Source organism: Stegostoma tigrinum, chromosome 4, assembly GCF_030684315.1.
Source record: "Stegostoma tigrinum isolate sSteTig4 chromosome 4, sSteTig4.hap1, whole genome shotgun sequence".
NCBI classification, from domain to species: Eukaryota; Metazoa; Chordata; class Chondrichthyes; order Orectolobiformes; family Stegostomatidae; genus Stegostoma; species Stegostoma tigrinum.
In genome coordinates, this window is record NC_081357.1 from 47,325,562 (window position 1) to 47,341,619 (window position 16,058).

Here is a 16,058-nt window from a genome sequence, read left to right on the forward strand (position 1 = left end):
GCCAAAATAACACACTGCAACAGTGAAGTGTGAGCATTCAGAATGTGTTCAGTAATGTTTGATGGCACTCATGCGGAAGCAAGAAGAATAATTATAATCCATTTATCTGTTTGTCTATCTGTCATGGAATATACATTCTATGTGTGGATATCCATCTGTCAATGCTACTGTGCCATGTAAGAAATTGCTGTTCAGCGTTTTTCCCATAAAATGTTGAGGAATTATGTACTGATTTTCACATAAGAGTTATGTTAAGCATAAGCATAGTATTGGTAACTGTAGCTAAACGTATCCGTTCTCTCTGGAAACAATGAAGTAGAATATAATAAGCATAGGCATTTTACTTGGGAGCAAGGCCATTTTATGAAAACTGCCCAGTACCAACTTTTTGCATCAACCATTGTGGATCTGTCTACAGCACACGGACTGCGGCCTTTCAAGAAGGCAAATCACTGCCATCTTCTCAATGCTGGCCCAGTTACGAACATACCAAATAGGAACAGCGATAGACCATTCGATCCCTCGAGCCTGCTCCGGCAAGAAATAAGATCGTGGTCGATCTGTTAATGTTGCAATTGTCATATTTCCTTCCATCCTGGACTATCCTTGAGGTCCATGTCATCAACCTACCCCACTTGATGCTACTTCAGTGAAGGCTGGTTAACACCACAGAGCCGAGCTCCCAGGGATTCAAACAGATAATACTGCACTTCTCGAGCAGTGGATCTCTTTGAAGTTCTTTGCAGACGATAGCTGGGGCTAGGCACATGAAATTGTCCGCAGGACTAAGTGATTCAAACAGATACTGTACCGATAATTATCACACTAATTATTGTCAGTTTTTTTTATAAAAATGCATCCATAAATGACGGTGGTCTCACAAAATATATAGTCATAAAATACAACTTTTCCATTTCTGTTGCATCTTGTTGAAAAGAGAATTAGAAGAATTCGCTTTACTCAGCTCAGTACTGATAAACCTCATACCTTACCATGTAGGGGAAGTAAATGTTTGCAAACAAGCGATAAATAAATGAATGTGCCAGAGGCCTTGGCCTGTAGAAAAAGGCTTTAAAAAGTAGATGCCCATATATTTAGCGTGTCAATTTTCTTTTCTAATCTTTTTTATATTCTCTATTCTTTTGAACAAATTACTGCTACTGAAGAATGCACAACACAGGTCTTCCAGTTATTTAAACTCATTTCAGCTGATATATCGGCCATAACATTGGCTGAATTAGACGGCTTGCATCACTTGTTCAGAAAGGATTTCTGAATAAAACCAAAAATAATTTCACAAGATATTTTCTGGCTAATATTAATGCAGGTCCTAATCAGGTAGATTTACACTCTCTGATGTACATGCCCAAGCGGGGTAGTGGTGTTGGCTCGAGGGTAGGACACTGGGAAATCACGTGAAAAATAACAGGCATTCAAACTTTCTTTATCGTGCATAGGAACATCAATACAAATATAAAGAGATATTTGGACATATGTGACGTTTGTGTGTGTGCAAGCGTGATTATGCGTAACTAAGTGATGGAAAATGCAGTTACATATGAGCATTTAAATACAACTATAAATCATGCATGAAGGTTAGCTAAAAGAAAACCCTTCCAGCCTTGAGATAAATGCATTTATAATATTTATTATGATGTATGAACGAAGTAGGTTTTTAGTTAAATTGCATAATTAATAACGTAATTTCTCTTTGAAGTTACAATAAATGGCTTGATCAAAAATGCCAAAACTTGTGAAGATTAATGTTGCTATTTTGGTTGCTAATACTTTTAGCTAACTTTCGTGCAATGAATATTGTTCAAGTACATGTGATTATTATAAAAAGAACACAGTGTAATAAAATCCCTGCCAATATCGTCAAACACTCTTCTGTACTCTTCTCTTCCCTTTTTCATGGGCAGTTCAAAGTTCTTGTGATGGTGTTAAGGTTGGGACAGTCATGACATCAACTTATCAATGCAATCCGAAGAGTTTCTTATGAAATGTGTTCCCACAACTTACCTTCCACCAGTGACGTTAGTAAAGTGACATTTGCAGCTTTACGTCTGCCCGCGGGTAAATTTAATCCGATCTTCTCTAGCTTTTCTCTCAACGACCTTCCACCGTTTTTCGACTTGGCTCTGATAACAATAAAGGATAGATTTTGAGACTCAGCGCTATCATAAGTAGCCTTCTTTGTGGTGTACACAGCCTGCGTGAGTGCCTGTGTGCAAGAGGTAGAACTGTTCAATCAACCTACGTGTCCATAATAAATCACACGATCCTTACTCCAGGAAAGGAAAGCTCTTCCAAAAGGCAACTTTTCACGTGAGGATCGAGTGGAAGTTTATAATAATACCCATGGGTCAGGTCTTTATTTCTTAAAGATGCAGTTATACTGATATTTTCATATTTATGCTGAGCTGTTTTAGATGCGTATGAACCCGAACGTTGCAGTATAATTGGAAGTCAACTCCCAAGGTAAACCCAGTATACCAAAGCAAGAAAGCGTAATATCATCCTACGGGAGATAGTCTCACACCATTTTGTGTTCCCCAGAGGTATGCAGAATGCCAGGTCGAAGCAAGGCCACATTTCAAAGTGCTGAATTCGATAATTACGTAATCTGGGCATTTTATAAAACAAATGTATTTATTATTATTGTTACCATTATTATTTCTAAATAGTGTTTTCTCACGTTCTTCACAACTTAAAACTGAACGAATCAGAAAACAAAACGCTTTTGTTGTTCACCTGGCTGCATTAGGTGTTGAGGCAGAGTGAGCAGTACCTGACCATCCACTGGTCCTAAACTGGTAGCTGCAAGATAATGACAGCATCGATCTACAGTTTGGATATAGCTGCACTGCTGCATATTTTTTGACTGCCCATTAATGTAAAGGTGATAGCGTCCTTAAGTTACTTTGTCCAGTGTACTGAAGCCCAACAGCGCCAAAAAGAGATCGGCCAACATTTTGAGTTTCTACTGCGTCACTGTCACCGCGGCAATGTGAAATAATAGCATTCTAAAAAAAATATAACCAGACCATTCACTGGATCTCAGGGAAATTATAGAATTGTTAGAGTATCGACGAGGCCCTTTGGCCCATCGAGTCTAACAACAAAAATACACGGCTGGCTATTTACATCAGTCCACTTTTCCGCTCATGGCCGGACGCCTTGAAATGTTGACGTTTTAGTGGGCAATGCCTTTATGGTGGAAATCGTAGACAATCCGACTTGCGTTCCTCTGAAAAGTAGACTCAAAGGGGGACGTTGTAGAAGAGTTCTTTATTTTCATGCTTCTAATGGTAGGAATAAATTAATATTTCGATCAATGCCCTTACATTTGAAACGAGAAGCTAAAAGCACGAGTCGATGGCCTGTATTCAAACACCCACAAGACGTGGATGTTTTAGACCCATCCATTGCAAGATGCCGTGGCTAAAATTACCTCAGAGGCGGTTGAGTATACAATCTCCACGCTCCATAAACCGGAAGTTGAGGCGTAACTGCACGCTTGTATATAATCGACTTCCAAGTGTGTACTCTAACGGTTATTAATGCTATGTTCTGACAAACTAACAGCAGAAGGGTAGATATAAAAAATCTTGGAAAAGCGTTGTGCGTTGTGCAATAAATTGTACGAGTCGCATTTGTTAAAATTACTTGGATCAATGTATAAAGCTTGCAACATTCAGGTTCAGTGCATTTGGTCCTGAAATTTTAGTCACACTACACTGCTCTACACGTTTCCTGCTGCTTCAGTATAAGAGGCTGCTTTCGGTATTTGTTACCTACCTTCTCAGGACTCCCCCCAACAATGATGCGTTCAAACACTCTGGTGGGGACAGGCGCCGCTGGACTTCTCCCACCGTCACCTTGTACTTGGATGTGGAGCTAAGCAAAGACAGACGTCCCGGCACCGAGCAGAACACCTCGTTATGGTTTGCGATTCCACCGAGGAGATTGTCTTTGTTCATCATCAGAGATGTGATATTCTTCTGAGGAAGTGGGACTGAAAGAAGAGGGCAAAACAGCAGAAGTCAGCACTGCGTCACTATAAGTTCAGATACTATCTCACACTAAATATTAAACCAATGCAGTTTACACCACTAAAGGCCAGTCGGTCCAGTCTATATCTATGGGTTAATTAGAACACTTATTTTCAGCAGACTAATGTTTTGCATAATTTGTACATAAAAGAAAAAGTAGTGGGCTTTTTTTTCAAGAGATAATCGGTGCTTGACTAATGTACTGAAATTTGAAAAATGTACCCATTTTTGTGGTTTGGTTTTAAGGATTTCTCTTGCAAAATAAAAGCACGTGATTTAGGTTATTATCTCGCTCCTGGTTAAATCCGCAGTGAATTCTACACAAACTGTTCTTTTATGCTCAGACCGACAAGTGTTGTAAAATAAATTCTTTCCTGGGGAATTGTAAGTTTACAAATTGAAAAAAAAAACTGACAAGACGTTGAAAGCATTCACGACAGTGATGTAATTGGAAGATGTCACCAAACTATCCATCCTAATCATTTATGAAACTTAAATTATTTCAAAAGTATTAGCTGGCCAGAGTCTTTAGCTACTGCAGTGACTGGACTGGAATGGAAGCGACTGTTCAAAAATGTCCAACGTTCATTTGAAATGCATTATTAATTATGGTTGACTTGACTGAAACTATGACAGATGGCAAGCCCCTATATGAATTATGTCTACAATTTAAGAATTATCTAATTAAAGTGAAAGGAGAAAATAACAGTGTTTTATTAACATTATTCGTATCAACTAGATAATTGTGGCATGTGATCGTTTCAAATACACAGTGAAATGCTACACCAGACCATTATCAAAATCCATCTGGCAAAAGCTGAACAAAATACTTTAATGCCCCCTGCCTGCTTTTCTTAATCTCTTCACAAAATAAAGACTGCAGGTCAAAAGCTCATAAATGCAGATTGGTGAGAATAATGATATAATTCAGTATGATTTTATTTGCAATATAATGAGATGTTGTTCTGAATTCCTTCCTTTTTGGCAGACTTATCAAATTCCTTTTGTATCTATCGTTCAGCAATCCCAAGTGATGCATGAAACCTCGATTTTCGAATTTAGGGAAATGTGCCATTCGGACCACATTATGTTTACTTTAAGAATTTGTGGCTCAAGTTATTTAACCAGCAAAAGAGAAAAATCTTAGTACTGACTGCCAACTATAGTCATGGACTTTCAACCTGCGTGGAATCCCTCACTTGTTGATTGGTTTCGAGAAATCTGAACCATCAGACCCTTTCCAAAGAATACGATTGTAATATATTATATGATTTATATAAACCAGTTTCAGTATTAAATGTTTCTTTCATCGTTCTTCCTCGTTTTCATGGCTGCAGTGAGACGGCTGGCAAAGCCGAATGGGTAGTTTTTTTGCAGCCCACAAATATGAAGGAACTGAATTCGAAACGCTAGTTGAAATCGAAAGACCATTATGCCATGGTGTTCCCAATTCATATCTTTTATATTGTGGGGTTCAGCAAATCACTAGGGAGCCTTTCTGCAGTAATGCCGCCAGCATTAATTGTCTAAATAAGAATAATTTGCGAAAATAAAATCCACAGAATGAGATTGCAATAAATATGGGAGTAAAAGGCATAAATGTTAATTTGCAGATTTGTTTTATTTTAAATAAAGATTTCCTTTCATGTTAATCTGTTTTCTCAAGATCACTCAAATGAATCAGGTTGAGAATTGAAATCCATTAATTAAAATAAGGCAAAATGTGCTTATAATTTTCCTGCAAATCCGCAGTTCCCACGCTTAGGCCACGTATCAATTTCCACTTCAGGTAAAGTTATTTTCCATAACAAACTGGCGAAAGCTACCCGGTCCCTTCCAGACAGATCTGTAAGCGTTTTGATGAAACCCAGATGGACTCGAAAGCCGTGTCTGCTTCCAAATAATGTTGAAATCTGGCTTGTGAACTAGAAATGTTGTCACTAACACATTTTTAACACAGTTAATTGTCCACCAGTTCAGAAGGAAACCATCGACTTTTGTTTCATCTGTTTGAACTGAAACCTGACAACTTGTGCTGGGATGTGCATTGTCGGATCCCATTAACTTTCCGACAAGAATTAGGGAATAAACCATAGAATTCCACTTAGGCTACTGAACCAACTGCTATTTTATGAGGGAACGTCACTCGGCAAGTTTGAACTTTTGGCGAGGCTGGTGGAATATCTGCGGTTGCCTTTTCGTTAAAAGTGCACGATTCTATGACATTAAAATGTGACCAGTTGTCTCTCAAATTTGCAAACGTTAACCGCTGCACCTCACTTATTTCAATTCGACTCCATTGACGTAGGTTATCATATCCACCCATTTGTCAACGTGTTAGGTCGCCCATGATGAATTTCTTTCACCCGTCCTCCTCCCTCACCACATGAAGGCCAGCATCTACATCTTATCAGTGAACCTCGGCACAGGAAATCGACCTACTTAAACATAATTTGGCTGCCTTTCTTTTTTTGACTGAGGCGAAACCGACGAACCTTTTTAACTAGAAAAAAATGTGCACGAACGTTGAAAAAATCAAATGCAAACTACAAAAAGAGCATTTGGCCCTTCCTGGAAGCTGTGCGCATTCTGCTTGAAATTCATCGCACTTCCTGTTTTATTCAGTTTACGGTGTGTCGCAAAATGTAATCAATGTCATTATCTTCATTTCCTGAATGCCTTGCCCGGAATGCTTCCATCCTTTGCTACATGGTTGTGCTAAAATTCCAAGTGAATCTGGAAAGCCCAGTGGCGACTAAGTCTATGGGTCTGCAGAGAATCCTGAATCTATCAGATGATTTCCAGCCTTGCTTAAACTAATGGCAGAGCATAACATCTATAATGTAAACACGCTGCCGTCATTTTAATAGTTTTTAACCCCTTCAAAATAGTTTACTCCAGCTAACACTTTAATACTGACATTTATACACGCTCAAGTTAGCATTAGTGATTCTAGTGCGTATTGAAAGTGAAAAGTGTTTACCATAACTTGAATGTGTAACATGTTGAAAGTGCTGTCAAATCATGCTACGTGTTACTGAATCAGCCCCTACATTCAATATCGCGCAAAAGTGAGCTATGAGTATAGAACTGATTAACTCAGCCCTTAATCTGCTTACATGCCAGATCTATAACCCAAATAATCTGCCCGTCTACCTCACTTGTTTTTTTTTTGCCGTTTTTGGCTTTCCGCTGAAGGAATGACTGATTCAAGGCCATTTTATTTTTTGGGCAGGTATAAGTACTCCGGCCTAACATGGGCCAGAAAAAAAACACTGGAGCCCTGGGCCTGTGGAGTACATTCAATCATATTTATTTAGCTCTTGCAATATTGCGTTAATATTTTAGCCCTAGAATATCTCAAAGGCATGTTTTCAAGTTAATTTATTTTACAGATCATCAATATGGAGAATAATACTTGCTTCATTTGTTAATAATTATGAACAGATTGTGCTTTGAAATATAATTCTGCGACGAACTTGATAGCGTTCAAACGACTAGAGGAAATCGCAAACCAATGGACCGTGAGTGAAACGCAGCTTGAAGCCTTCAATTCTTTACGTGTTCAGAATGTACAGCCGCACATCTCCAGTGTGATTTCGTAATGCAATGTGTAAATATGTTGCAAGTGTACATGCAATTGTTATAGAAGTTAATGTATCAGTAACAACTTCGAATTGGTATGCATTTAATGTAACCAATCAGGCTCGCTCTTAATTGTGACTACAAACAATATCCAATGTTACGACTTTCGCCTCTGTCAACAGTAAGCACAACTCATACATTTAAATATAATCAAATTTCCAGAATTTATCTGAACACACTGCCCTTTTAACAAACATCTCCACATATATTAATCAGAAATGTTTGTTGCCGCGAAATACTACAAATGGTAATATTAATTATCCGCCGTGCTGCGAGGGAAATTACATAACTTGATGTATTTCAATTTGCTCATTAAGGTAACAATGGAACTACTGGCAATAGATAACAAAATATTTGACAATGTGAAGTGCATGAAGTTATTGAAATAGCTAACGGTTAAACTATGAAAAATGCGTAAAAATAACGCTTATAACTATTTGTCGTATGCAGAGAAATGCAATGTAGATGTTATGAAAATACAATGCAGTACAAACTGCCTATAGTTATTCATCTATCGAGTTATTAAATTTCTATAATAGATCAAATGCAAAAAAAAGCTTAATTTCAGTCACTGATATCATGTGGATAGAGTCTCCACTAAGATAAAGATTCCTTTTTCTCTCATAGCGATGTGTAAGTTTGATCATCTAATGTACCACTACAACACCATTTGTTCTTTATTGATTGTTTATTGACCAGGCAGTGTGAATCATAATTTGCCTCATTCTATCAATTTATATTAGCAGAAAGGTTAAAAACGTCATCCATTATCTGCATATTGAAATCAAGAATGTGTTTTAATGTTAGCTGTAATGTCTCTGCTCAGACAGGAGCCACGGTCCCTGAGTACTGTATTAATAGCTCAACAGGGGCTAATACGGAAAATTAGACTTAAACGAGCTCTAGAGATCCCTAAATGAAAGCGTCATTTATCACGCTGGCTACTTTAACTCTCCTCGTTTGCTCTCTCTTCTGGGACCAACTCATTTCCTGTTAAGTAAATTACCTTAAAAAGTGCCAGGCAGCTATTCCCACACAAAATACAGCACAATGACTCTTGACCATCTCGTTAACCCCACTTTGGAAACGCAGCCATTCTGTATTTTACAATTAAGTATTAGCTTCCCAGTTTCCTCGGTTGGCCTGCCCTGTACTTAATCCTTAAACACATGAAATCACTCATATTTCTGCAACGAAATAGCTCAAATTTATTTCAATAATATAGATAAGTTGTCACAGAGATATACAGTGATAACAATAATATTTGAATAACAAGAGTAGGTATTAAAAAACAAAATAATCTGTACGATTTATTAATGTTGCTTTAATTAAAATGTATTATTTCGACGGGACATGTTTTCAGAATCTACGTAGTGATCTTGCATGTAGTCTGATTTTATGGTCTTTTACAAGGACTTTTATACAGATATCTGCAATCTAATATTGCCCAATACTGACAACAACTGTGTTTAATTGGTTGCAGGCACAGTTTTTTGGCTGCCTCTTCTTGTCACAAAAAATGTTATTTTGCTCAGAAAATCGATAGTCGTCCATTCTCTTGGGAATGATTTTGAGCTACTACTCATCAACATATTTTAGTGTGCACAGAAGACTTCGGAAATGGGGTTAAATCAATCTCATTAGTGTGAAATGCTTCGGAATTCAGATATCTATTTACTTCAGTTTCGAGTATATAGTTTGTACCCAACTGGACATAATTGAATAACTCCTCGAGGTAGAGGGATGATTTTCTATATAATGACCATAGTTTGAAGTCTGAAGAATAGCTAATCACCTTTAACTTTATCATTCCCACGTCATATGAGTAGCTCTCATAAAGCCCACTCATAACTTCTGTGTCATTAAAAAAACTCTATTAATGTAAAAATTTGACTTAGGTGACCGTGGCCAATGTACACAAATAGAAAAAATCCATATTACCAGATCTGTAACGAATGCTTCCGAATAATGTGTTACACTTATCTTAAAAGTAAAGGATATAAACTGAAATTTTGATCTTTAAAAATTCAAAAGTGCAAGAAAAAGCATCTAAATATGCATTTTAAAAAACTGGTAACATGCAACTCGTAAAAGAAATCAGAATAATGATATTAAAGGTATGTAACGAAATATTTGGGCGTTTCCTACGCATGCGGATTACATTCGCAATGGCAGTCACAGGGAATATGGTTGGCGCTGTTGCAAAAGGGTCTGATCTCCTCACGTGTCAAACAGACTAAAACTTGTGCAAAGTTGCCGATGTTGTGTTTCTAAAAACAGTTCCATTTCACAGCTAGGATTTTTTTAAATCGCTTCCTTTAAGCTATTGACATTGAGGAGAGTCTTATTTTACACATGTACATTATTGTTCTTCCTTGACATTTTGAATTTTACAAGCGCTTTAATCAGCTCTTTTACTCAGTATGCAACCGTTCACTGGCTTATTAGTAGTGGTTTGGAATTGTCTCCAGGGGCAATGAATACGTTTGGTGTTTACTTCTGACCATTTTCTTTATAGGTACGCACCAAAACCCCAAATAACTTTTGCATGTTGCCAACTAAACTTGGAAAACATCTTACTTTACTAGTTAGCTATAACAACCCTGCAAATTATTATAGTTTAACACAGTAATAATGAATCCATTCTTTTCAACAGTTATGTAGAGCCATAGAAGTTTACTACCTAGATAGATAACTTTCAGATCATCACAGTTGAGGTTATTTTTGCTAGATTTATTCAATTATTAGGCATATTGCCCTTTTACTCCCATAGGCCTGTATTTTTCCCTGTTTTGGATATTTATCTAAGTGAGCCTTCAAAGATATTGGGGCCTCCACCCCAAACACTTCCTGTGACAAGGCGTTCTGAACTCATCTACTGTAAAAACATATCTCTACAAATATCTGCTTCACACTTTGACATATTACTAAGTGCAAATTAACATGAAAATTATCTATCCCTAACCATTCGATCAAAGGTTGTCATATTTATAAAGATAACTTTCCCCATATCTGGTGAAAATAATTCAACATGAGTAATTTACACGGGGGTTATCTGGAATGCCTACTGAAACTTTGGTGGAAAATTGTCTCAACCATGGAAAACATGGGTATACACAGCCTCATACACTGATCCAGTGAGATTTCAACTGATCTGCTGCTGAAGTAACAGCATGAGAATTTCATCAGAATTTTTACCCCCACCCCATCTCTCAAAATTCCCTTGAAAGTCTTGGTTTATTTGATTCATGCTGATTGATCCAGACTGTGTGATTTCAGTGGTGTACATGCCCTTCCTGGATTTCAATATGTGGCAGTACAGACTACTCTAATACCTAATTGGTAAACCTAGCATTAAAATAATTTCTTTTATTTTTGACTTGAGTAATCACAATGTCACATTCAGGGAAATATTTATTAGAAGTTCTAGGACCCTCTCTTTGTATTTATCTTCCAACTAATACAATTCACTATTCCTTATTTTTTATGTTTTGTATTGCACCATGTTTATTCATTTTATATTCCATTTGAAATTTGTATACCAGTCTTCCCAACTGTGCTTTGCTAAACCTTTTACTTATTCTGTTAATATCAAGTTTGGCAATTGTCTCTTAAAAAACTATCTTGTTGGACTGATATTATGGGTGAAAATGGGCACATTGAAGATCAATTATAGGGTCAACTCCCAAGGTCATATGAAAGACATCCAGCCTACATTGGAAAAGCCATTTTTCATGCCTTCAGGCAGCCATGTTAAGCAGGCTGTAGATAACTTGCATATGCTAATGAGAAATCTCACACCTATTTTAAGAACCCACTGGGAAATTGGCCTATTCTGCTTAAGTTTTTCTGGTCTGTATACAGCCTAACATATGGTAGAATCCAAAAAGATAAATGAACATTCTTAAGCAGTCGCAAAGAGAGTAGAATTCCCAGAGAATGCCAGTTGTAAGCAGGCAACATTCTCCCATTCCCCTTGCCTTGATACACAGTTGAGACCACTTGCAGATAAGACGGGTGCTAAAAATGATATCACTCGGTATGGATAAGCTGACTCATCAGTTACAACAGACGTCAACATTTCGCCCATGATATTAAGAAAAAACTCAAAAATCAAAGTCAGGTAGTCCCTCATCAAGAGCTTCTTTTACTCTCAGATCTGCTCAAGCTGAGGGGAGACACTTTATTCCATTATTTTCGTAACCATGTTTATTACTGACTTCACTAACCGGATAATAAAATGTGTCCACATTTGCTGGTAGCACTAAGATAATTGACATTTTAAGCATTGTAGATGCAAGTGTAATATTATAAAGCCATCTTGATAAATTAAGACAATGTATAAAACAGTGGTCTGTGGATTTCAATCCAGGTAAATATGAGGTCATTCAGTGTGGATGTTAAAAAAAATAGAAAATGATATTTTCTCAAGATGAAAAGCTAGAAACAATGGAGCTGCAAACAAACTTTGCAGCCTAGATACACAAATCAATAAAAAGTGATTGGAGAACATTATTTCTTAAAGACTAATAGAGTATTTGCCTTTGCATATAAAGGATTAGAATAGAAGGGACCAAAAACCATGCTTCAGCTATGGAAAGACCTAATTAGATCAGATGTTTGGTACCGTGAGCCAGTCTTGTGATGACATCTAAGGCAAGACATAATGGCTTAGGTGGGTGCAAGGTGTAGATTTATCCAAATGTACTGAACTCCAAAGGTTAATTTAAGAGGAGACATCACATTAACTACTATTAACTACCTAAAATTTGGAAGATTAAGCAGTAATTTGACTGACATTTTCAAAATATTGGTGTAGATAATGTAGGGATGAAATTACTGCCATTTTTTCAAGAGTACAAAGCCAAGAAGTAAGTTTAAAAATATAGCCAGCTATTTGAGGAATGGAATTAGAAAAGAATTCCTCGTACAGAGAATTGTTCAAGTTTGGAATTCTCTCCCACAAAAGGCAATCTATATTATTTCAGGGCTTAATTTTCAACCTGAGAATTCTATATTTTTGTTAACTAAGATATAAATGGATTGGGAGCACAGAAATTTCAACTTTATTTTGGTCTTAAAAGAGCCAATAACAGATCCACTGCCTGGATATGAGCTGGCTCACAGATAAATTTTAATCTACCTGAATCATGGAATTTGCTGAAGGACCCTAATGGCCTACATTTGTTCCTAAGCCCCTATATATTCTTTTGCACAAGACTAAATCATCTTCATATACTGATACCAGCCATTGTCTCTGTAGTATGCCACTTCAAGCCTTTTTCAATCTTCATCCTATCTTTGTTCTGTCCACATTCGATTTCTATGCATTTTGTTACATTCCTCTTAAGCCAAGTAATCAGGAGTCTTTTTCAACCAGTGTCTTTTACGACACCTCATGAAATTTCTTCTAAAACATCAAATACAGTTCTTTGACTGCATTTGTGTTTTCTATATGGCCATTTTCAAATATTGTGAATCAGAACTTGCCTTTCACAAGCTAACTTCACTTCCCCTTTGTTATCCTGTGCTTTGTTATCTTATCCTGGATAATTAATTCAAGAAGTGGGATTCCAAACTTCAGTGGACATAGGGGCAGATAGAGGAATAGAGTCATCTGACACAGAAACAGATCATTTGGTTCAACTCATCCGTGCCGACTTGATATCCCAATCTGACATGGTCTCTTTTGCCAGCATTTGACCCGTATCCCTCTAAACTGGATAGGGAGAATTGACAAGGCCTTGTTCCTAGGGTGGGGGAGTCCAAAACTAGAAGGCATAAGTTTAAAGTATGGACAGAAAGATGTAAAAAGAACTTAAGGGTTTTCTTTCACACAGGCGGTGAGCTGGCAAAGGAAGCAGTGGAGGTGGGTAAAATTACAACATTTAAAACGATTTTGGGTGTGAACTATATTTTCCTCGTTTTTATTTTATTCTGTGCTCCATTGGGTAAATTGTGTAGTTGGGAACTAATCTGTTGTTACCCCTTTAAAACCACAATGTTGAAAGTTCTATCTTAATTTTGTCCAGACTAACATTAGACGTGATTGTCACACAATCACTCAGGTGACCTTTCTTTTCCTATCTGAAAAGTGATATTGGATCATTTATTGTCAGTACACATTACATATTTAAGAAATCTTGAAAATTTATCACCAAAAATTTCACAATCCCTTCTCTTTTAATATACTAGAGGAAAGTGCCACTAGGGTCCATGGACTTATTTAATTTAAATTACTTTTTCAACAATAATTCCTTTTCTATCTTTATGTATTCTATACCCTCTATTAGAACAATCATATATCTTAACAACAGAAATAACTCAGTTGTGCTTTTACTCTCCACAATAAGACAGCCTTGTGCATTTCACCATTTTATTAATTTACTCTTCAACAGCACATAAATACTACTTATTGTCACAGATTCCTCTTTTAAAAAAACACATTCCCTTTTGTTCATTTTTAGCTATCATTCTAGCACCTTAGACAACATTTTCTAATTACATCATACTTAGTTTTTGTATCATTAACTTGACAAGTTTAACTTAATTTTAGACAGTGTTTGGGGTGAATCATACTTGTCTGTGCATTTAGTGACTTGATGGTTTGTTTAAAAAGAAAGAAATTCAAAATATTCAAGCAAACGATGTCATTTTCATTGCAGTAATTCATGAAATTGCATAAATTACTCAGTCCTTGTATTTGAATTTTCTTATGCTTCAAAGGTTTATTTTTAATGTTGTTTATCGGCAGAAGTCTAAACATCAATCCACTCCCTTTGACTTACATAAGATTACAGATTCAACATCAGTCATCATCATTCAATCTTGATAAAACACCCAGTGACAGAATTTTTAGCTGAACTGCTCCCCGAAAATGGGACCTAATGAGTACGTGAATATACAACTGAACATATCCCTACTCAAACACAGGATTAGCCACCCTCTTTCAAATTGGAAAACAAATCTTTCTGGGCAATCTGAGAACAAGGTAAGTGTTCAAGAGGAAGTGTCGTAACATTTTGAGAACTTGGCAATGGCAATAAAGCAGAATGTATGATTGACAAACGGGGAAACAGTATTCATTTCTGTACCGATGTTCACAATATTATGCCAGCTTGTTTCGATCCGACATAAAAAACATAAGGTAGCAAGTAGAGTCAATGTCTTTATGATAAATTGTAATGATTTGCTCACTATTTCCGGGTACAGTGAAGTCATGTGTTGGTTTTGCAGATTCATGCAATCAATGTTAACCTAATCAAATCGATTTTAATCGAGTGGGGCAGGATTGGAAGTATTTCCGGCAAAACCGCCCACATATTTAATGGAAAACAAATCTTTACCCCTTTCCCTGTTGAAATTACCTTAAACAGTTACATGTGAAAAGTCAGTAAAACAGCGTATCAGAGGTGCGTAATATACTCCCCCATCCGGAAAGTTATGTTTCGTAGTTATTCTAGAAAATTATACGAAAAACGTCTCGCTGTTCCATTTCTTTTACCTCGTCTTTTGCATGAAACACTATTCTGCATTAACCTTTCCGGTACATTGCAATGGCCTTGTTTCTGTTTACCAAACAATCATTGGTCATAATTGAAAACTGGCTTATTTTCGTTCAATGTTTACCAGGCACTTTTTTTCCGGTAATCTATGCTGGGTGTGACCCTTGTCATTTTGAAAAGCTGAATTTTATGAAGGACGATGGTTTAAAAAAAATGTAGTTCATGTCAAGAGGGAAACTATTTTACTGGTAATGATCCCCATTTCGAATCTTAATAGCAAAAGTGAAGTAACTCTGGAAGAACCTAATACCAATAATAATTCACAGCTGCTATTCTGTTTTATTAATTTTCTGTGACAGATATTGTAAGGGCTTAAAGAGAATGCCAAAGAAAGATTCAAGGAATTATCCCAGGAATAAAGAACTTCAGCTACTTGGCTAGATGAGAAAAGTTGGATCTGTTTTGAAGAAAAAGTGGACAGGAGATTTGATTCATTCTAAAATCGTGAAGGGTCTGCACAGAGTAAATGGGGAGAATCAGTTTTCATTGGTGGAAGGATTGACAATCAGAGGGCAGAGATTTAAGGTGGTTTGCAAAAGGACGTTAGAAAAATCTTCCACGCAGCAAGCGATGAGGATCTGGAATGTGCTGCTTGAGCATGTGATGGAGGCCGGCTCAGTTCATGCCTTCAAGGAGGAAATCGAATCTGGGCTAGAAATGGAAAAGGTGCAGACCTGGCCGGAACAAAAGGTGGTGGGTGGGTGGGGGCGCGACACCAGGTGACGACTCTCCCGAGAATAAGCGCAGACCTGTCAAGCCGAATGGACAGCTTCAATTTTGCTATCGGTCTGTG

The 16,058-nt window shown here is 37.0% G+C and overlaps 1 protein-coding gene across 2 annotated transcripts in view; it reads right to left on the bottom strand.

Annotated features, from left to right (window-relative positions):
- Positions 1–16,058, bottom strand: part of tfap2b (transcription factor AP-2 beta) — a 44,218-nt gene that overhangs the window by 11,663 nt on the left and 16,497 nt on the right. For both annotated transcript variants that reach the window (XM_048531614.2, XM_048531615.2), the window contains exons 4-5: positions 3,802–4,018; positions 2,023–2,141 (exon numbers count right to left, since the gene is read on the bottom strand). In XM_048531614.2, the coding sequence (XP_048387571.1) occupies positions 2,023–2,141; positions 3,802–4,018 (336 nt within the window). The remainder of the gene's footprint in view (positions 1–2,022; positions 2,142–3,801; positions 4,019–16,058) is intronic.